At 62.6% G+C, this 22,094-nt stretch overlaps 1 protein-coding gene across 2 annotated transcripts; it reads left to right on the top strand.

Annotated features, from left to right (window-relative positions):
* The first annotated feature begins 7,561 nt into the window (after window positions 1–7,561).
* Window positions 7,562–20,581, top strand: DPEP1 (dipeptidase 1). 2 transcript variants are annotated; one of them, XM_051842047.2, is made up of 11 exons: window positions 7,562–7,773; window positions 14,919–15,078; window positions 18,099–18,231; window positions 18,419–18,551; window positions 18,633–18,783; window positions 18,883–18,952; window positions 19,170–19,346; window positions 19,697–19,781; window positions 19,862–19,937; window positions 20,068–20,203; window positions 20,277–20,577. In XM_051842047.2, the coding sequence occupies exons 2-11, from the start codon at window positions 14,975–14,977 to the stop codon at window positions 20,442–20,444; spliced, it is 1,233 nt and encodes a 410-aa protein (XP_051698007.1). In that variant the 5' UTR covers window positions 7,562–7,773; window positions 14,919–14,974; the 3' UTR covers window positions 20,445–20,577.
* Window positions 20,582–22,094: the final 1,513 nt, after the last annotated feature.

Consider the following 22,094-nt stretch of genomic DNA (forward strand, 5'->3'; position numbering starts at 1 on the left):
CGGCCTGGCATAGCCCAAGCCATTGTGGCCATTTGGGAGGTGAACCAGTAGGTGAAAGGTATCTCTCTCTCTCAAACTCTGCCTTTTAAATAAAATACGTACCTTAAATAAAAATCAATAAATGGGCCGGCGCCGCGGCTTAACAGGCTAATCCTCCGCCTGCGGCGCCAGCACACGGGGTTCTAGTCCTGGTCGGGGCACCGGATTCTGTCCCAGTTGCCCCTCTTCCAGGCCAGCTCTCTGCTATGGCCCGGGAGTGCAGTGGAGGATGGCCCAAGTGCTTGGGCCCTGCACCCCATGGGAGACCAGGAGAAGCACCTGGCTCCTGGCTTCAGATCAGCGCGATGCGCCGGCCGCAGTGTGCCGGCCATGGTGGCCATTGGAGGAGGGTGAACCAACAGCAAAAAGAAGACCTTTCTCTCTCTCTCTCTCTCACTATCCACTCCGCCTGTCAAAAAAAAAAAAAAAGTCAATAAATGAATACATAAGTAAAATAAATATTTAAAAAAATGTGCTCATGTCCCAAGCTCATGAGTCTCCATGGGCCACTGCCTGGTATGTGAGCTGTCGTTGCCAAAGCATCACCAGGTGGCGGGTGACTGAATATGGCACACTTTCGCCCTCAGATGTAGAGTAGGGAGCAAGGCTTCGGCCGAGCAGGTGGGACACCGTGTCGCCACCTGGAGCGTCTGGTTCAGTCGCCAGCTCTGCTCCAGCCGCCAGCTCCTGTCCTATCAGTGCACAGCCTGGGAGGAAGCAGTGTAGCTCAGGTCACTGGGTCTCTGCCACCACGTGGGAGACCTGGACTGCGTTCCTGACTCCCCATCCTTGGTTGTTGCAGGCATTTGGGGAGTGAACCAGCAGATGGGAGCACTGCCTGTCTGTCTCTATGTCGTTCTGCCTCTCAAGTAGAATTTGTTTAAAAAGATTTTTTAGGGGCTGGCACTGTGGCGCAGTGGGTTAAAGCCCTGGCCTGAAGCACTGGCATCCCATGTGGGTGCTAGTTCTAGTCCTGGCTGCTCCATTTCCGATTCAGCTCTCTGCTATGGCCTGGGATAGCAGTAGAAGATGGCTCATTGGATCTTTGTACCTGCGTGGGAGACCTGCAAGAAGCTCCTGGCTCCTGGCTTCAGATCAGCACAGTTCTGGCCGTTGCAGCCAATTGGGGAGTGAACCAGTGGATGGAAGACCTCTCTCTCTCTCTCTGCCTCTTCTCTCTCTGTGTAACTCTGACTCTCAAGTAAAAAATAAATAAATCTTAAAAAAAAAAAAAAGATTTTGGCCAGTGCCGCAGCTCGCTTGCCTAACCCTCTGCCTGTGGCACCGGCATCCTGCGTTCTGTCCCAGTTGCCCCTCTTCCAGTCCAGCTCTCTGCTGTGGCGTGGGAAGGCAGTGGAGGATGGCCCAAGACTTGGGCCCTGCACCCACATGGGAGACCAGGAGGAAGCACCTGGCTCCTGGCTTCGGATTGGTGCGGCGCCGGCCGTGGTGGCCATTTGGAGGGTGAACCAATGGAAAAGGAAGATCCTTCTCTCTGTCTCTCTCTCTCTCTCACTAACTCTTCCTGTCAAAAAAAAAAAAAAAAAGATTTAATTATTTATTTATTTGAGAGGTAGAGTTACAGACAGTGAGAGGGAGAGAGAGAGAGAGAGGTCTTCCTTCCGTTGGTTCACTCCCCAAATGACTGCAAGGGCCGGAGCTGCGCCGATCCAAAGCCAGGAGCCAGGAGCTTCTTCCTGGTATCCCGTGAGGGTGCAGGGTCCCAAGCACTTGGGCCATCTTCTACTGCTTTCCCAGGCCACTGCAGAAAGCTGGATTGGAAGAGGAGCAGCTGGGACTCGAACCAGCGCCCATATGGGACGCCGGCACTTCAGGCCAGGGCTTTAACCCACTGCTCCACGGCACCGGCCCCTCAAATAGAATTTTAAAGTGTGACAGAGAACAAGGAAGTCGTGTGTGCTGACCTGCCAAAGTCTCATGGCAGAGCTGGACAGTAAGGTGGGCCCTGGTAGCCAGCACCCTGGGTGGCAGGCAGCATTCCACCTCTGTGCAGAAAACGCCCCTGGGCCGCCTCTGGGGAGGGGCCTGGCAGCTTGGCCAGGGAGGGCAGATTCCCACCCTGCCAGCCTGCTCTTCACCCTCCCCTCCTCCCCAACACAGGGCTCCCTCGGGTAGGCGGGGGCCTGCCTCTTCACCTTCCTGTGCAAGCCTGGGAGGAGAGACAGGTGGCAGGGTGGGGCCAGCGCGGCTGAGAGGTCAGAACAGGGGAGCCTGCCTGGGCTGGGAGGAGGTCCTGGCCAGGACAAGGCTGTGTCACAGAGGCCAGGGTGAGTGGGCTGGGGTCGGCGGACCAGAGTCTGGGGTGCTGTCCAGGAGGTACTGTCCAGAGGGGAGTGGTTCTTGGGAATGGATGTGCAGGGGAAGAGGGCCTGTGGGTCCCCCACCTACATCTGCCGGTAGGAGCCCCGTCTGTCGTTTAGATGGGAAACTCCTCCTATCCGGGAATCAGGAGCCCAGGCTACCGCCCCCACCCCCTCTGCCCAGGGACCCCTCCTCTGCTGTCACTCCAGGTGGCAGCTCCCTGGGTCCTTCCCCCAAAGCCTTCCTGGAGGCCAGTGGTACCCACCCACCTGTTCTGGAATGTTCCACCACGTGCACCTGAACTTTCTGAGAAAATGAAAAGAAACGAAATGCAGACCCTTGTACGGGAGCCCAGCAGGCACAAGGTTGCTGTGGTTCTCCAGGCTGTGGGCACTCGCGTGGAGGTGTGTGCTGGGCCCGTTGTCTTGTCTGATGCGTGCACTTGGTGTGGAGGTGCGTGCTGGGGGCCTGTTGACGTGGAGGTATGTGCTGGCGGCATGTTGTCTTATCTGATGCGTGCACTTGGCATGGAGGTGTGTGCTGGGGGCCTGTTGTCTTGTCTGATGTGTCCACTTGGCATGGAGGTGTGTGCTGGGGACATGTTGTCTTATCCAATGTGTCCACTTGGCGTGGAGGTGTGTGCTGGGGGCATGTTGTCTTATCCAATGTGTGCACTTGGCGTGGAGGTGTGTGCTGGCGGCATGTTGTCTTATCCGATGTGTGCACTTGGCGTGGAGGTGTGTGCTGGGGGCATGTTGTCTTATCCGATGTGTCCACTTGGCATGGAGGTGTGTGCTGGGGGCATGTTGTCTTATCTGATGTGTCCACTTGGCGTGGAGGTGTGTGCTGGGGGCATGTTGTCTTATCCGATGTGTGCACTTGGCGTGGAGGTGTGTGCTGGGGGCATGTTGTCTTATCTGATACATCCACTTGGTGTGGAGGTGTGTTGAGGGTGCTGGGGGCCTGTTGTTTTATCCGATGCATACTTTTGGCTTGGAGGTGCACACTGGGGACATGTTGTCTTTTTAAAAAAAAAAAAAAAGATTTATTTATTTATTTGAAAGAGTTACAGAGAGGCAGAGGCAGAGAGAGAGAGGTCTTCCATCTGCTGGTTCACTCCCCAGATGGTCGCAATGGCTGGAGCTGGGCTGATTTGAAGCTAGGAGCTAGGAGCTAGGAGCTCCTTCTGGGTCTCCTGTGTGGGTGCAGGGGCCCAGGCACTTGGGCCATCTTCTACCACTTTCCCAAGCCATAACAGAGAGCTGGATTGGAAGTGGAGCAGACAGGTCTCCAACCAGCATCCGTGTGGGATGCCATCACTGCAGGCAGTGGCTTTACCCACTACGCCACAGTGCCATGACCTGTTGTCTTATCCGATGCATGTAACTGGAGTGGATGTATGTGCTGGGGGCGTGTTACTTTACCTGACATGGGGTACTTGGCATTGACATGTGTGCTGGGGGTGTGTTGTCTTATCTGACACGGGGTACTTGGCTTTGACATGTGTGCTGGGGGCGTGTTGTCTTTTTTTCTTTTGAAGATTTTATTTATTTATTTGAGAGGTAGAGTTACAGAGAGAGGGAGAGACAGATAGGTCTTTCATTTGCTGGTTCACTCCCCAAATGGCTGCAATGGCCACAGCTGGGCCTATCTGAAGGCAGGAGCCAGGAGCTTCTTTCATGTCTCTGACATGGGTGCAGGGGCCCAAGGACTCGGGCCACCTTCTGCTGCTTTCCCAGGCCATAGCAGAGAGCTGGATCAGAAGTGGAGCTGCTGGGACTCGAACCAGCGCCCATATGGGACACTGGCGCAGCAAGCAGAGGCTTAGCCCACCTAGCCACAGCCCCGGACCCGGCCTGTTGTCTTGTCTGATGCCCGCACTTGGCGTGGACGTGTGTGCTGGGCGCGTGTCGTCTTGTCTGATGCCCGCACTTGGCGTGGACGTGTGTGCTGGGCGCGTGTCGTCTTGTCTGATTCCCGCACTTGGCGTGGACGTGTGTGCTGGGGGCGTGTCGTCTTGTCTGATGCCCGCACTTGGCGTGGACGTGTGTGCTGGGGGCGTGTCGTCTTGTCTGATGCCCGCACTTGGCGTGGACGTGTGCGCTGAACGCGTGTTGCCTCCTTGGATGCAGCCCCTCCCCCTCACCTCCTCCTGAGCTGGGCGGTGTGGAGACTCAGGAACAGAGCCCTGTGGTCCCTGGGTGGGTCTCGCTGAGACAAGCCTGGACTTTAACACAGTTGAAAGTCACCCCGAATAACGTTGCGGTTTGAGCCTTCCTTTGCGATTGCAAATGAAGGACCTTAGCGTCAGCGCGCAGGCGTGGTCTCACCTGGGGACCGTTTCTTCAGAGCCTGGGGGGAGCATCGTGAGCCCGTGCGGCCTCCATGTTTCCCACTCAGCCCCTCTTCTCTGTGGACATCATAGCCACTGTTGTGGCCTTAGAGATCCCCAGGTTCTCAGGAGGGAGGCGAGGGGGATTCAGGGTTGTCATAGTACATTCTAGAAAGGAGTGAGAGTGGGAAGGGGAAGCAGCCACTGCCAAGGCCACTGTGTGCCACAGGCCCAGGTCAGCCAGTTCTGTCTGGTGCAGTGGGTGTCTGTGCCTGGGGGGCTGCACTTGGCTGACACGCGTGAAGGGGCCTCGGCCTTCTGGCGAGTAGATGCCCTCCGAGAAGTCTCTGGAAGCTTGTACTAATGGGACTCGAGAGACCCCCAGGTCAGCATGGAGGAGTGGCCAAGAGAGAGTCCTGTCAGTCCAGGTCTGACCTCTGCGCCCCCCAGGAGCCCACGACAGCAGGGACTCCTCTCCGAGGCTGGAAGGGGCTCCCTCCACTGGGGGCAGAGTTGGGGGGTGCTGGGCCCTGGGAGTTTCAAACACATGGGAACAACAGCTGTGACCCAAGCACAACTCTGGAACCCTCCAGGCATCCCAGAATCACCACTCCACCTCCCTGAGGACGAGGTGGGCAGTGCACGAGGCTCGGTTGCAGAGCTGGGAGACCGGGAATAGGGCTGTGGGGAGAACGCAGACAGGACTGCGGGTGGGGGCCAGGCCACGGCTGCCTGTCCAAAAGGGACCCTAGGGCCACACCTGCAGAACCCCAGCGTGTGCTTAGTCAGGCATGGCCACAAGGGGGCAGCAGTGGTAGGAGCAGTGTGCCGACCCAGAAGGGGCTTGAGCGGGACCGACCTCCCAGGTCCCTGGTGTCCCCCAGCCTCCGGCGAGCTCTGGGTTCTGCACATTCAAGCCTCCCCACACGTGTGCTCCTGTCCCCTACCCTGACCGCCCTGTGCCCTGCCAGCCTGGTCACTGGCTGTTTTTTTTTTGTAAGTGAAAATTGTTTAATCATTTTAGAGCAGTCGAAATACAAGATTGATATCTCGGTGTCTAAAGCAATCATTTTATCATATGCATTTAAATCTTTTCTATCACTGGCTGTAATCGTAGCCAGAAGTGGAAGGCCGGGCTGTCTCCATTCTGGGTGGTGCCCGAGGGCAGGGCCAGGTCAGGGACCTCTATCGGGAGAGGAATCTGCTGATGAGACGTGGGAGGTCAGGGCTCAGGCCTAAGACCCACCCTGGGCACGGGTCACAGCCCCGGCAGAACACGGGACTCTGTAATGCCTCTGCCGCTGCTCCAGTGCCCACGTACAGCAGGCTCAGTACCTGAACGCCTGTCACAGGAGCCTGTGGCCACCGGCACCACGGGCCAGCTGGTCCCCCAGGCCTGCAGGCCCTGGCCATGAGGTGGTCTGCCCCTCACTCCTTCACCGGCAGTGACCTGCTCTGGGCCTGACCTGTCCTAGGGGACGGACACCCAGCTGGGCAGCCACGTGTTGGCCCGCTTAGGGGCCGCAGGCCGCAGGCAGGAAGTGAGCAGTCTGCGGCTGGGCGGACGTTGAGTTGTCAGGGGAGAAGGGGGCTGGAGCGAGATGCATGTGCAGGGTGGGGGAGGCCAGGAGCAGGGGAGGCCGCGCTGGGGCTGAGGTCTCCACTGGGCCCTGGAGGGCGTCTGAAGGATCTCCTCTGTGGTGGGGGGGGGCTCCTGAGCATTCTGGGTGGGGCTGTCTGCTGTGTTGCCAAGTCAGGGCCAGGGCAGCCGGCAGAGGCGCTCAGTGGAGGAGCTGAGGCGGGAGCGTGGGGGCTGCTGATGGGGTCAGCAGGAGGGCTGCGTGGAAAGACGGCACCCCCAGAACACACAGGGAGAGAACCCTCACTGGATGCCAGGAGAGGACAGCCCGGCTCAGACACAGGCAGGCCAGCAGCTCAAGTTCCCGGCCTCGGCAGCCTTCGCCTCCTCCCCTGGGGCGGCCACCCCCGACCAGGGAGCCTCCCCCAGCTCTCCCACCCCTCCCCACTGAAAGCGGAGCACCCTTGGCTACACCCAGGCCTGGTGCCCCGTCCCTGTCAGGGCACGGCCCCCTGAGCCCCTGAGTCCTCACTCTGGGAAGCAAAGTCACAACTCGAGAAGCAGAGCTGTCTCTCCCACGCTGGTCTGCAGGCATGGACCCCACCCCACTTCTGATGTCCTTGGCTGCAGGGCAGGCCCAGGGCCCCCACTCAGTGTGCACTGTGCCCTGAGTCTCCCCCTGGCCCCCAGGCTGCACTTGGTGCTCCCAGTTCTGACACCGGAGTCTCACCTCGTGGCTGTGAGCAGGGGGGCCAGGCGGCTGCAGCTCAGGAGGGAGGGGCTCCCAGGGCTGCAGGGCAGAGGGTGGACTGAGGGCTGGACGGCCTAGGGCACCCCATCCCCAGGTTACTGGGGGACCTGCCCAGCAAGAGCCATGAGTCTCCCCTCACTGGCCTGGCCTTTCCTCTCTGCCTGCTGCGGGAGCCACCAGGGAAGCCCCTCCCCCACTGGGCCTCTATGTTCCAAGCCCCACCGCAGACCCTCCCAGATTTCGAAAGTCCTTGTGCTGTGCCAGAGGACATTCCAGTCCCTGACTGGTTTTGTTCCTCCTTGTAGCTGGGAATGGGGGCAGATCAGTCCCACCCCCACAGACAGAAAAATGAAGGCCCCCAGCCCCTGCGCCAGCCGGAGCTGCTGTCCTGTGTCCCTGGGAGTGGGAGAGGCACCAGGCTCGCAGGAAGGGCCCCTCCTCCCCGGCTCCTGACTGGACACTCCCTGATGCCACGGCTAGCCTGAGAAGGACACCCAGGTGGCTGCTGGGACCCCAAAGCCTCGGCACCCTACGCAGTCCTAGACAGACGGCCTGCGTGTTGAGAAACGGGCGGCAGCTGACACGTGTGAGGCATTAAGGCCTCACCCGCCCCTGCGCGCGGTGCAGCCCCTGGGGAAGCTTGTCTTTAACGAGGTGGCTTTTCTGTAGCTGCAGAGCTCGGGAGGGCTCCCCGGCTGTGGCCTGGGCAGAGCCGCAGGGACGAGAGCAGTGCAGCACCCTCCTGCCCTGGTGAGTCTGTGGTACTGGACCAAGGCCCAGGCCACGATGAGGCAGAGGCTGGGCGTCTCCCGCGAGCTCGCGCGGGAGCCTCACGGTGGTCGGGCACCCACTGTATGCCCAGCCAGGACCACCGTGGGAGCCACGATGAGTGGGGGCTCTGAAGGTCCAAGGGCTCCCAGGGGAAGGGCGTCGGTGCCAGGCAGAGGGGTTGGAGGGTGGCCTCTGGGTGACTGCCTGCCTCTGGGGGGGTGGCACGAGGCTGAGGAGCAGGTCTGGGGCACCTTGGGTGCTGAGGGAGGGGCTCCTGGGCCCCCTGGAGGGGCTGTGTATGCGGTCATCTGGGAAGAGTGGGGGCTGGGCAGGGTGAACGAGGACTTGGAGAAGCTGCTGGTGGGCAGGGGGCCTGTGGAGAGCCAGGGTTTTGTGGGGCAGAGTTCTCCGCTCAGACGGCGGCCTGGCCTGGAGCCGGGAGAAAGGCTAGGGAGAGGGCTGGGGGAGGGGGACGAGCCCAGGGCAAGTCCCCCTCCCACACACCGCTCCTCCAGGCTCCATGGGGGCCAGGTGGAGCTGAGGGCCACGAGCAGGTCCAGACACCCGACCGTGTTGGCCTGGGTGTATCTGCGTCGTGTTGTCTGTGAGGACCCACAGGTGTGGGCGTGTGACAAGGACAGGCCTGGGTTCTGAATGTGTGCCTGTGCAGAAGTGGTGACTTTTTTTTTTAAATGAACATGTACTCGTTTGAAAGGCAGAGTAACAGAGACAGGAGAGAGAGAGACAGAGACAGAAAGAGAGAGAGGGGGCTCCCCTCTCTGGTTTACTCCCCAAATGGCCACAAGAGCTAGGGCCAGGTGCTACGTCCAGGCCTCCCACGTGGGTGGCGGGGACTCAGGGACTCAGGGACGTGGGCCGTCTGCTGCTGCTTTCTCAGGTGCATTAGCAGGGGCTGCCCTGGGAGCAGAGGGCCAGGACTCTGGCATTCTGACAGGGAATGCTGGTGATGAAAGTGGCTTAACCCACCGTGCCACAGCACCCTGAAAGCGATTTCTAGGGCGGAGTGAATGGGAGGCTCAGTCTGCGTGCCGTGTGTGTGCAGCCTTGCACAGCTGTGCAGGCTGAGTCTGCGTGCCGTGTGTGTGCAGGTGTGCACAGCTGTGCAGGCTGTGACTGCGTGCCGTGTGTGTGCAGGTGTGCACAGCTGTGCAGGCTGTGACTGCGTGCCGTGTGTGTGCAGGTGTGCAGGCTGAGTCTGCGTGCCGTGTGTGTGCAGGTGTGCACAGCTGTGCAGGCTGTGACTGCGTGCCGTGTGTGTGCAGGTGTGCACAGCTGTGCAGGCTGTGACTGCGTGCCGTGTGTGTGCAGGTGTGCAGGCTGTGACTGCGTGCTGTGTGTGTGCAGCCGTGCACAGCTGTGCAGGCTGAGTTTGCGTGCCGTGTGTGTGCAGGTGTGCAGGCTGAGTCTGCGTGCCGTGTGTGTGCAGGTGTGCAGGCTGAGTCTGCGTGCCGTGTGTGTGCAGGTGTGCACAGCTGTGCAGGCTGTGTCTGCGTGCCGTGTGTGTGCAGGTGTGCACAGCTGTGCAGGCTGAGTCTGCGTGCTGTGTGTGTGCAGGTGTGCAGGCTGAGTCTGCGTGCCGTGTGTGTGCAGGTGTGCACAGCTGTGCAGGCTGTGTCTGCGTGCTGTGTGTGTGCAGGTGTGCAGGCTGTGTCTGCGTGCCGTGTGTGTGCAGGTGTGCACAGCTGTGCAGGCTGCGACTGCGTGTTTACTGTGTGTGTGGATGTGCACACAGGAGCTCCGGTGGCTCTGACGGGCGTGTGCACTAGGCATGTGTGTTCCTGACACGCATGAGTCATGGTCCTGGGACCTCTGTGCTGCTGTGGGTGTCTCCATACCCCCGAGACTGGGTGATATGCGGAGTCTCCAGACCTGGCCGGTCTCCCTGGCCCACTTGGGGCTTCTTCAGGCCCCGCATCCCCAGGTGCTCTGTGCAATGAACCACGTGAGGTCCAGCTGGTAACCTCCCCCCCACCCCCGGGGTGTCCGTGTGCTGTTTGCTCTCACCCGGTCTGGTTCTGGGAAGTGAGGCTTGTTTCCAACTAACAGTGCTGTTCTCCGTATTAGATACAAAGTGACACAGCTCGAGGCAGCTGCTAAGCCTGCCCTGAGAGCAGGGCTTGAGCGGAGGTCTGGGTGCCCCTTGCTGCCTTGCCAGGGGGCCACAGCCAAGGTCAGGGCCGGAAGTGGGGCTCAGACCTGCCGGGATCGTCCTGTCTGGCTTCTGTCCCTTGGGCTGAGGCTGCTGCCGTCACGCAGCCGAGTGAGACGGACGGTGCCAGGAGCTTTATTTACCGAGCGGGAGAACAGGGAGGGTGACACGCAGGAACCACGGCTCACGGCAGCTCCACTTCACAGACGAAAGCCTCCTTGTGCTCCTCAGGACCAGACTACCCCACCCCACGACCCCTGAAAGGCCAGGGCGGGGCTGGCCAGGCGGGGCTGAGCTGGGCCTCTGGGTGGCCAGGGCATCCTGGCAGCGGAGCGGCCGTGACGAGGGCGTGGGTGGCGGCTCTGGAGCAGTCATCCCTGTCCTACTGGGAAGGGGGCCCGGGGCCGAGCTCTCAGCCTTGCACTGTGCTGTCTCACAGCAACGAGTCTACGTAAGGAGCCACCTGAGCTAGGCTGACCCAGCCCTGGGACCCCCCTTCCCAGGCCTCCTCACCATCACGAGGGGTGAGCAGGTCGCTCCAGGACAGGATGACGTGAAAGACTGGACACCAGCGCCGTGGAGCACCAGGAAGTGAGGACTCCGTGGCCCCCGTGTGCACTGGGACAGCCCAGCCCAGCCCAGATGCAGGCCCTGCAGCCTCCTGCCGTGCCCTCGGGGTGGGGGGAAGATGCCAAGGAAGACCCCTCAGCCTCAGGGATGGGGACGGGCTATCAGCAGGCTCCTGGGTGGAGAAGCCAGGTGCACGCAGCTGTCGTGATGCAGGGTAGAGACGCCCCCAGGGGTATCTGCAGAGGGGCTGCCGCAGGAGCCCAGGGGGGCACGCGAATGGGGTACAGTGAGGAAGAAGGCTGGAGAGCCCCTCACACAGAGCAGGGCTCTAAGCTGCTCACAGCTGGATGAGGGAGGGCCTCCCCCCAGCACACACTGAGGTCTGACGTGGCTGTCCGACGGCCAGCTCGCCTCCTGCTGGCATGCGCAGGGCTTGCTTGCGTGTGAGCAGTGTGGCCTTGCCGTGATGACTAGGATGGCCAGCTGGCTGAGGAAGGCGGGAGTCCAGATAAACAGTGGGAAAGGGAGCCTGGAATTCATTCCATCCTGCGAAGGCAGCAGAGTGCTAAGCAGATCCAGACGGTGCTCAGGAACGCACCCCACAGTTAGAAATGCCAGGGGCCCAAACAGGCACGCCCCCAGGGCAGCGGACGAAGGCACCGGGGGCAGGTGCCGCGGTCACACCATCACCTGGGACACCTGCGTCCCTATCACAGTTCCTGGGATCAGTTCTTCCTGTTTCCCATCCAGCTTCCGGCTCATGTCCACCTTGGGAGGCAGCAGAAGATGACCCAAGTGCTTGGGTCCCTGTCACCCACGTGGGAGACACAGACGGAGCTCCTGGCTCCTGGCTTCCGCCTGGCCCAGCTGTTGCAGCAGATGGGGAGTGCACCAGCAGATGGCGGATCTCTGTCTCTGTCACAGTGCGGGGGTTGGGGCATGGTTTGTCTCCCTGGGGTGTGGGGGCGCTGAGGCCGTGGACCCTGTAGGAGGCAGGCCAGTGCGTGTCCTGGGCTGAGTGGAGGCCGTTCTGTGGGACCCTGGTCCCTCCAGAGGTTGAGCTGTCCTTGACGCCTGAGTCTGGCTCCTGAGTCTCACTCGGGCTTTGCGTTTGGGGGGCCCCAGCCCAGGGCTCAGGTGTGGCCTCTGCCATGCTGCCCTCCCATGGTGCGCCAGCCCCGGTTCTTGGAGTTAGCTGCTGCTCTGGGTGTGGTTACAGCAACGGGAGCTCCCACTAACCGGTGCGAACGCTGGCTTGATTCAAGGAAAAACTCAGTAACGGCTCAAACTCAGGCACTTCACTGGCAACTGCAGAGCTCCAAGGGCAAGTGTGGCTCAGAAGCTGCGGGGAGAGCGTGACCGCCGAGCACCAGGGCCCCATGTCGTCTCCACTGACACCTGGAGTGAGGCAGGCCGTGGGGACCACAGGCCGTGGCTCGGGGCTGCACGTCCAGCTGGCCGCCCACGGTGTGGGGGTGCACAGACCCCTCAGACACAGGCCCGCTGCCGCAGCATGACGGAGGGCCTGCTCTGACGAAATGTACAAGGAAGCACAGAATGAAGTGGGACCGTAGCTGCTGAGCTGGGAGCCACAGGCCTGAGGCCCAGTGCAGCCAGGAGCGGAGGAGGGGTGGCTGGGGGTGGGGGACGCCGTCGGACACCAGGGTGCACCCAGTGCAGAGGGCCTGGGCGGGACTGTGGCACAGTCAGTCACCTGCTCCCTGGGCTCCCGATGGACGGCTGTGCAGCAGCTGCCACCCTGCCGAGGACACTGTCTGAGAAACCTGGCGGCTCTCGCCATGCAGCACACGGGCAGAGGAGCCTCCCGCCCAGGCTACCCTGCTGCCCCATGGGTTGAACCTTGGAAATGGTGCAGAAGGGAATCGAGGCAGGTCCTGCGTCCCAGACGCCCGACAGCGCTCCCGCACCCGTCCTGAGGTCCTCTCGGCTTGAGTGGGGCTGCATTTCCAGCTGGGATTGTCTCCCTGAGGAAGCACCGCCTTGCCGCCCCAGTCACGTGGGCACAGGGAAGACTCGGAATGCTGACCCCAAGCCTGTCCTGTTTTTTCAGTCGTCATTTTTCCTTTGTGGAGTCAGCCTGTTGCATTGTCCTTTATTTATTCGTGTGAAGGGCCGAGTTAGAGAGACCTTCTTGTGCTGGTCTGCTCCCCACATGCGTGCCTGGGCCAGGCCCGGGCCAGCTCCACCTAGGTCCCCCGTGTGGGTGGCAGCGTCCAAGTTACTTGGGCCAGGGAGCTGGATCAGAAGTGGCGCCAATACGGGATGTGGGCCACCCTGGGGCTTAGCCCTGTCTGTGTTTGAAAGTGGGACGCTCTGTTCGTCGTGGGAGGGTTCTTCTGCGTGAGTTTGGATCTCCTAAGCATTCCATTCACGTGCCGCTGATGCGGTGAGGCAGCTTCGGTGACCCTTCCTCTGAATTTCACACCCGAGGCAGCTCCCTGGTTTCTGTGCCCTCCCCAGCCTGCGAGAGGGTGCAGAGGTAGAAGGCCTGAGACTTGACCTGGGAGGACCACGCAGTCACCATGAGGAACCAAACCCTCACCAGAGGTGAGAACGGGCCTGTGGGCTCAGGCCTGGCCAGTGCTGTCCAGGCCCCGGTCCTGGCTTATGTGCCTGTTGAGTGAAGTTGCAGGTGAGCTCGGGCTGAAATGCAGCTGGGTGCAGCAGGCAGCCAGACAAGGAGTGCTGCCCCGACGTGAGCCCTGGTGCTGAAGAGGGTGCAAGACCTCCCCCCGCTGACCGCCCCAGAGAGCCCAGACCAAGCTGGTGGCAAGCTCCAGGGAGCGGGGCTGGGGTCCGAGCCACTCCTGTCTCGAGCGACTCAGCACTGGGAGAAGACTGTGCTTGGCCAGCCAGCACCCTCTTAACCATGTGTGTGCTGCGCGGGCTCCCGGCTCTGCCCTGGGTGGACTCGGATGCACCCGGCTGCTTCCTGCCAGCCAAGTCCAGGCAGGTACTCTGCAGAAAGGAAAAAATATATTTGAAAAGCAGAGAGAGAGAGAGAGAGAGAGAGAGATCATCCATCAGCTGGTTCACTCCCCAAAAGACCACGTCGGCCAGGTGTGAGTCAGGCTGGAGCCAGGAGCCCAGGACTCCATCTGGATCCTCCACGTGGGTGGCAGGGGCCGGAGTACTTGAGCCATCACCTGCTGCCTCCCTGGGAAATCGGCATGAAGCAGGATGAGAAGCAGAGCCGCTGAGACTTGAGCCAGCAGCGGTCCAGTATGGGATGCAGGCATCGCGAGGGCCGCTTAACCCACGCCAGCACACCGCCAGTTCCTGGGCAGGCACGCTGGCACGCGGCGGCTAAGGCCCCTGTGTGTCCCAAGCACCCAGGCGCATGGGTTGGAGCAGGGGGCCCAGACTCTGGCCCCCTCGTGCATCAGGGGTGGTGAGAGTTCAGACCTTGCGGCAACGTGACTCGGGGCAGCAAGGGCACCCTGGTGGGGGCTGCTGGCCGAGAGATGGGGTGACTGTGGGAAGATGGAAGCACTACGAGCCCCTGGCGCCCTGGCTCCTCTTCCCACGGCACGTGAGGGGTACGCAAAGGGAGGGGAAAGCAGAGGCAGAGCTGATGACGTGGCCGCAGGGGTGCGGTCAGCAGGAGGGAAGCAGCTCAGGAGCCTGTGCCCTGTCCCAGAACACACAGGGCTGCCAGCCTGGGGCGCCCTGACCCTGTGGCACTGGCTGAGACTGGGCGTCTGGGAGCTGGACCCGGCAGGTGGATTCCTGTGAAGGCCAGTGCTGTCTGGGAGCAGCCTGAGCTGACGTTCGCTGGCTGCTTGTCCTGTGCTAGCCCCTGGAAACTTGCCGTGCTCTTGTGGGAATGGCGGTCCCCAGGTTACGTTGTGGGGCCAAGAGAGACCAATGGTTGGATGTAGTCTAGGTCCTGCCTTCTGGGCGGTGCAGGCAGAGGTGCGCACAGAGAAGGAGTCACTGAGAGGCAGAGGGGGGCTGGCTCAGACCCCAGCGCGGGGTGAGAGGCATCAGGGAGACCCGCCCCCTCCCGGGAGCGGCCCTGGTTGCAGAGTGTGATGGAATCAGGCCTCATGCAGGTGAGGAGGGGGTGTGGCAGGGATGGGATTCGGGAGGTGCACATACTTGGGTATTGACTGTCCTTGGCTTCCTGGGCTCCCTGGCCTCGCCCATGTCACTCTGGCCCAGTCCCTCGCTGGGTCTGGGATCCCAGCCTCCTACTATGCCTCTGCCCAGCCCAGACAGCAACACCCAGCCCTCAGTGTGGACCTTCCATCCCACCCCTCGCGGGGAATGCGCTGGTTACTCATTGAACGCAGGAGCTGTAAACAGGAGGGCTCCGGCCGCAATCTCCTCGACCAAAGGCCTCTGCGCTCCCTCCCGGCAGGTGCGGGCTTCTCCGCGGGCTCCAGGGCAGTGAGGGAGAGGTCGCAGGAGCCGGTCATGTGGACCAGCTGGTGGCTGTGGCCCCTGGTGGCCGTCTGCACAGCGGACTCATTCCTGGACCAGGCAGTGCAAATCCTGCGGGTCACGCCGGTCATCGACGGGTGAGTGCCTTAAGCATGTGGGGCTGGGCCACTGGGGTCTCTCAGGGCCCCAAAGGCTCGGGGGGAGGCTGGGGGGCACCAAGGCCTGGTCCCCCCGCCCCACCGCCATGAGTCTGCCTGAGGGAGCCTCACTCCCTCCCGGGCCTCAGCGTCTTCCTGACACAGGTCCTGCCCATCCCGCGGCCTCTACCCCAACAGGGCCCGCCCTCCTCGCCCCGCCGTGCCCTCACCAGGGTGCCTGGAGCATGTGGGGCTCCAAAGGCCCCTCTCTGGGGTCTGCTTCCCACTGACCCTTCTCAGTGCCTCCTCCCACCCTGCCTGGCCAGCCCCACACGGCTCCCAGGGCCATCTTAGCCACCGCCAGTGGGGGAAGTCCTGGCGCCTCCTCGACTTCTCGGCCCGCGGTGGCCCCTGGCTTCTCGTTGCTGCTCCACTCCCCGTGGTGCCCTCTCGGGCTCACCTTGAAGCGGGCCTGCTCCACCTGCACCGCTCCCCCAGCCTGCTTTCCGCGAGTGTGATCCTGGGCACCCCCACTCCGTGGGGTCAGGAGGCCACTGCTGGCACACAGCAGGCGCTCAGCTGCTGGCACTCAGCAGGCACACAGCAGGCGCTCAGCTGCTGGCACACAGCAGGCACACAGCAGGCGCTCATTGCTGGCACACAGCAGGCGCTCAGCAGGCGCTCAGCTGCTGGCACACAGCAGGCACTCATTGCTGGCACACAGCAGGCACTCATTGCTGGCACACAGCAGGCACACAGCAGGCACTCATTGCTGGCACACAGCAGGCGCTCAGCTGCTGGCACACAGCAGGCACTCAGCTGCTGGCACACAGCAGGCACTCATTGCTGGCACACAGCAGGCACACAGCAGGCACTCATTGCTGGCACACAGCAGGCGCTCATTGCTGGCACACAGCAGGCACACAGCAGGCGCCTGTGATTCTCAGCAGAGGCTTCTGGGCTTTGTGAGAGGAGAGGCAGGGAGCCGGTGTCAGCCCCAGGGCGCCCTCTGTCCCCTGTGCTCTGCTCCTTGCCCCTGTTGGCTTCCCGGGCATCTTGTGCCACATTACAACACACTTGGTGGGGGGCGCCGGCTGCACACCCCCTCCCCTGGGCTCCCCTGCTCGAGTCCCCAGGGTGGGCGTTCCAGGCAGGGGGGTCTGGCCTCCCCCCAGAAGACACCGACTGTAGGAGCCGGGGCGGGGCTGTTGCTTCTTTCTGGGGGCTCAGGCAGCTGGACACAGATGTGTCCATGCTCTTGTCCAGCACTGGGGCTTTGCAGAGGGGCCCGCAGAGCCTGGCAGGTAGGGGCACTTGGGCAGCAGGGATTTGGAGGAAGATCTGGGATCACTCAGGTAGCCTGGCAGGTAGAGGTCTGCAGAGGGGGCCAGCAACCAGAAACCCAGAGGCATTGTGCTGTGGTGTTCCTACGCCAGGACTTGGCATGGCCACAGTTTGGCCTGATATGGCCGCACCAGCTCCAGCCATTACATGCCAGACAGAAGGAAGGAGGAAGGACAAAGGGTGGGAAACAGCTGTCGGGAGTCTGTGGAAGCTGTCCCGGGAATGGCCACACCCAGCTGCCCAGCTGCGGGGGAAGTGTCTTGGCTGATAGTGGGGGAATTTATCTCTGAGGAGCAGCCCAGTGTCTGCTATTGTCCCAGGAGCAGACCCTGCCCAGGCCACACAGATAAGGATGGCAGATCTGATTGGAATGTGGCTTGGCCTGACCTTAAGGCAGAGGAGTCCTTGCCCCTGGGACACTGCAGGGAGGGTGGGGTGGGGCGAGACGGGGAGAGGGGGACATTGGCCCCTGTGCTGCTTCTGCCTCCCAGGGTGGCTCCCGAAGTGCTGGGGGCCGCATTCAAGGTCCCACCCACTCCGCGTGGGAAGGGCTCCCTGGCCGGCCATGTGTGTCCCTCCCTGGGCCCCTGCCCCCAGCACCTCCCTGGCCAGGGCTCAGCCCATCACAGTGCTCTTGGAAGTGACACCTGGGGCAGGTGGGCAGGTGCTCCCCGGGAGCCGACCGAGGCCCTGCCAGCACCTTCCTGGGGAGGCTCGTGGGGTGCTGGGTGCACCCCTGGTGCCACGGGGTGGAAACAGGATGTGTCAGCAGCCCAGGTTTCCCGGAGGCAAAAGCTGGCTGGGTTTGGATTGGCCCCTCCTGGAGGCGTGGCTGCCCTGAGCTGCTGAGGTCGCTCAAGGATGAAGCCCCAGGAACACGCTCAGGGCATCCGTGCTGCCCCGTGATGTGCCCAGTTACTCATTCACCCTCACAACCTGTTCCCTGAGCGAGACCAGGATGCCAAGTGGAGATGCCAACTAGCGCCCCCGCCCCTCCCGCACACTCTCATGCAAGGAGTGCCCCCAGGCTCCTACCTGCAGGGGGTCCAGCCCGGGGATGGGGAAGTCAGGCCCAGGCACCCTGCAAGCGGGGGTGCGGGGCAAAGCCCCCTCCAGGCTGTGCTCACAGCCTCTGGTTGCCAAGTCGTGGAGGCCCCTGTGTGTGTGGCTGACTCAGGGGTCCACTCTGGGGCCCTGGGACGGGGAAGGCTCCCGGCCCACTCGGCCCTGGCTGAGGCTAGCTCCTCTCCCATCAGAGTGCCCCTTCCTGCTGGCTTCTGGGGGAACCTCAGAACCCCAGGCTTTAGAAGTTGGGTGCAGACTCTCCCCAGGGACACAGGCAGCAGAGGGGCCTGGGCAGCCCCAAATCCTGTGTCTGACAGCCCACCCCCCTCCCTACAAGGGGCTGATTTAATCTTCAAGCTGAAAATTGTGTGAGCGAGCAGGAAAGAGAATCTTGTTCTACACAGCCCCTCCCTCCCCCCCTCCGCTCCCACCCAGGGAAGACCTTGGAGGGGAAAATCCCCCGGCTCTGGGAGCCGCTCTCGGCTCTGGGCTACCTGCCTGGGGGTGGGGCACCTGCGCACAGGTGTGGCCTCGGTTCATTCCGGAGCCCTGGAGGAGCAAGTGGCGGGGAAGGCCCAGGTCCAAGCTGTTCCCTTCCTTGCCCATCCCAGGCACAATGACCTGCCCTGGCAGCTGCTGAACAAGTTCAACAATCGGCTGCAGGACGCGAGGGCCAACCTGACCGTTCTGGCCGACACCCACACCAACATCCCCAAGCTGAGGGCTGGCTTTGTGGGGGGCCAGGTATGGGGGTTCCCCCTGTCTTCCCTGGGCCTGGCTGAGGGTGACCCTCCCTGGGGCATGTACCTCCCGAGGCCCTGGGTGGGGACAGCTGCTCATGCCACAGGCAGAGCCCCCAAGCTGGGTGGGAGCCCCTGTGTGCGGGGGTGTTGCCTGGCCTGGTGCCCTCAGCTCCTGTGCGTGTCCCCAGTTCTGGTCTGCATACACGCCCTGCGACACCCAGAACAAAGACACGGTGAGGAGGACACTGGAGCAGATGGACGTGGTCCACCGCATGTGTCAGCTGTACCCCGAGACCTTCCTGTGCGTCACCGACAGTGCAGGTGGGCCGAGCAGGGTGCTGGCGTCAACTCCTCCTGGGTGCCCGTGCCCACTGCCCCTCACTCCTGGACCCCTCCCCACAGGCATCCAGCAGGCCTTCCGGGAGGGGAAGGTGGCCAGTTTGATTGGTGTGGAGGGCGGTCACTCCATTGACAGCAGCCTGGGCGTCCTGCGGGCCCTCTACCGCCTGGGCATGCGCTACCTCACCCTCACCCACAACTGCAATACGCCCTGGTGAGCTCCCCACGGCAGGGACCCCAGGGGGTGGCCGGGAGGAAGGGCTCTGACCCTATCTCCACCGCCCTCTTGGGCACCTGCTGTCTGCCCTCCCAGGGCTGATAACTGGCTGGTGGACAGAGGGGACGACGAGGCCCAGAGCGGAGGGCTGTCAGTCTTCGGGCAGGTGAGCTGGGGTGGGTAAGACCCCAGTACCCCTAGAGGGAAAAACAGGTGGGGGGTGAGCAGCCAGGACCTGGCCAGCAGGAGTCGCACCCCCGGGGCCCACTGGTGCTCCCCAGTGCTGAACCCTAAGCCGCCTACAAACCTGCAGGGTTAGTGCCTGCCCCGCCCTCAGCCTCGGCGGTGGCTGAGGCTGGTGCCCTGAGCCCCCTCTCTCGCAGCGCGTGGTGAGGGAGATGAACCGCCTGGGTGTCATGATCGACTTGGCCCACGTGTCTGTGGCCACCATGAAGGCCGCTCTGCAGTTGTCCACGGCCCCGGTTATCTTCAGCCACTCTTCCGCCTTCACCGTGTGTGCACACAAGCGCAACGTGCCGGACGACGTGCTGCAGCTGGTGGTGCGGAGCGGGCGTGGGGGCCGGCTGTGCGTCCTGGCCGCCTCTCTGCTGTGGGGTGGGGAGGACGTGGGGAGAGGGCTGTGCATCCTGGGCCACCTCTCTCAGCTGTGGGGTGGGGCGGTCGTGGGGAGAGGGCTGTGCGTCCTGGCCGCCTCTCTCAGTTGGTGGTGCAGAGCGGGCGTGGGGGCCGGCTGTGCGACCTGGCCACCTCTCTCTGCTGTGGGGTGGGGCGGGCATGGGGAGAGGGCTGTGCGTCCTGGCCGCCTCTCTCTGCTGTGGGGTGGGGAGGACGTGGGGAGAGGGCTGTGCGTCCTGGCCACTGTGCCTCAGCGGCACCTCTCCCACATCAGAAGGAAACGGGCAGCCTGGTGATGGTGAACTTCTACAACGACTATGTTTCCTGTGCAAGTGAGGCCACCCTGTCCCAAGTGGCAGGTAGGTGGGGCATGGCCAGCCACAGCGGGCGGCTGGAACCCGTGGTCTCGCATGGGACCCACACCTGCTTTCCGCTGCAGACCACCTGGACTACATCAAGAATGTGGCAGGAGCTGCGGCCGTAGGCTTCGGTGGGGACTTTGACGGTGTTACAAGGTAGGGGAAGAGCTGTGTCCCGTGCACAGCAGGGAGGCTGTGACCACCCGCATGGCTGATGGGAACGTGTGTCCTGAGGGCCTGGAACAGCCCCGGTGTGAAGAGCCCTCTCTCGCTGGCTCCGGCACAGGCTCCCTGTGGGGCTGGAGGACGTGTCCAAGTACCCAGACCTGGTCGCTGAGCTGCTCAGGAGGGGCTGGACGGAGGCGGAGGTCAGGGGTGCGCTGGCTGAGAACCTGTTGAGGGTCTTCCGGGAAGTGGAGCAGGTGAGCAGGGCGGGCGCCCTGGCTGCCCCACCTGTCTGCAGCCCACAGGCTGCCCACCTGTGTCTGTCCGCAGGTGAGCAACCAGGCGCAGGTGCCCGAGGAGGAACCCATCTCACTGGAGCAGCTGGGCGGCTCCTGCAGGACGCAGTACGGCTACTCGGAAGCCCCCAGCCTCCACCGCCGGCCAGGGGCTCTGCTGGCCTCCCTCAGTCTCCTGCTGCTCAGCCTGGGTCTCCTGTAATCCCCGGGGACTGGGGGCCGCGTGCACTTACGCACCTGCTGCCCCCACATCAGGCCCTGGGCCCACCAACACCGACAGGCCTGCTCAGGACACGAGCAAACCACAACCCTCAATAAAAGCAAGAGCCCTGCAAGTTCTGAGGGTGTGGTCAGTGCCTGGCCCTCGAGGGGGACCCCGAGCGCCCGAGGGGGCTTTTGTGAAAATGTCCCGGCTGCGTGTCAGCGCACGGAAGTCCCCGAGTTCTGGCAGGTGAGGGCCAGGAAACCCGGACACCTGGAAGTGCTTTGCTCAGACAGTGCCTGAGGGTCTTGGGAACACATGGCCGGGGGCCCCTTCTCCCAGGTGCTCGTCGGCACGCTCACATGCTCACACGGGCACACGTGTGCACTCACATGTACCCACACGTGCTCACATGCCCACATGCACCGACGTGTGCATTCAACGTACACACATGCACCAGACATGTACTCAGGGCACTCACACACCCACATGTGACCACACATGTACACATATGTGCAGTCACCCATATGCACCCACATGACTCATGCATCCATTCATATGAACGCCACACCCCCCATGCTGCCTGGAAGATCCATCCCCTTGGTGGAGCCCTTCTGCAATGGGAACCCCAGCGCCCCCTGCAGGTCATCTCACACCACAGAGCAGGTCCCGCACCAAGGCCACCTGGTCCATGGGGAGAGCGGCCAGCACCATACCACACGGCCTCAGGGGTCTTGAGCCTGGGGCGCGGCAGGGCCTCAACACATCACAGCTGCCTTTCAGGCCAGAGTGTGGGAACACATGGGCAGGGAGTCCTCGGCCAGCACAGACCACTGTGGGGCAGGGGCTGGGCCCTGCAGGGCGCCCCTTTCCTCCTTACTCTGAGGAAGTGAGGCCCCTCTCTGGAAGGCCAGGGGGAGGGGCTGAGCAGTCCTGTGACTGGGCTTCGGAGTCCCCCACAACCATGCCGCCACAGCGGGAGGCGCAACCCTGCAGCCCTAGGGCTCTTAGGGGTTGGCAGACAAGCTCTCCCCTGAGCCACGGCCCCACAGATTAACTACTCACGGAAAACCAACCAGGGTTTTTGCATGTTTTTCGGGCTGGGGCCGGGGCGAGCCAGCAGAGGTCCCCCTGGTGGGCTGCAAGGGTATCGCAGCGCCTTTGCTAGGAGGAGTCCTGAACTAATCTTGACCGCGTTAAAATGACACGTGGCTCAGAAAGAGGCCCCAGCACCTGCCACCCCAGGAGGAGCCTCTCTGCCCATCTCGCATTCACCGTGCCGCCCGCTCCCACCTCTGGCCAGAGGCAGCAGACCCAGCACAGGGCAGCACCTGCCCACACGGGGGCTGCTTCCATTCACGTGTGAGCTAGGACGAGGGGCAGCGGGCACCAGGCCTCAGGAGACGGTCTCCCTGAGCAGGGTGCGGACGGAGAGGCTGCACTCTGAAACCACTCTGTGCACAAAGTAAACGGGCAGAGGCCAGTCTGAGGGGGAGGGAGTTAGTGGACCCGCAGGACCACACACACCGAGGGGAGCCCATGGGGTGTGCGTGGAGGTCGCGGACGCCCAGGCCACGTGCTGAGGGTCTGCCAGCAGTGACACAAAGTGCCAGGAAGCACGCCTCACACCAGATCCTGGCTTCTGAAATC

This window comes from Oryctolagus cuniculus, chromosome 18 (genome assembly GCF_964237555.1).
Source record: "Oryctolagus cuniculus chromosome 18, mOryCun1.1, whole genome shotgun sequence".
NCBI lineage: Eukaryota > Metazoa > Chordata > Mammalia > Lagomorpha > Leporidae > Oryctolagus > Oryctolagus cuniculus.

Excerpts from the sequence above, each read along its gene's own strand:
- DPEP1 (XM_051842047.2), top strand. The coding sequence starts at position 14,975 with ATGTGGACCAGCTGGTGGCTGTGGCCCCTGGTGGCCGTCTGCACAGCG. Across the intron at positions 18,232-18,418 it reads CTGGCTTTGTGGGGGGCCAG|TTCTGGTCTGCATACACGCC; the intron begins GTATGGGGGTTC and ends GCGTGTCCCCAG. Across the intron at positions 19,347-19,696 it reads ACGACGTGCTGCAGCTGGTG|AAGGAAACGGGCAGCCTGGT; the intron begins GTGCGGAGCGGG and ends CTCCCACATCAG.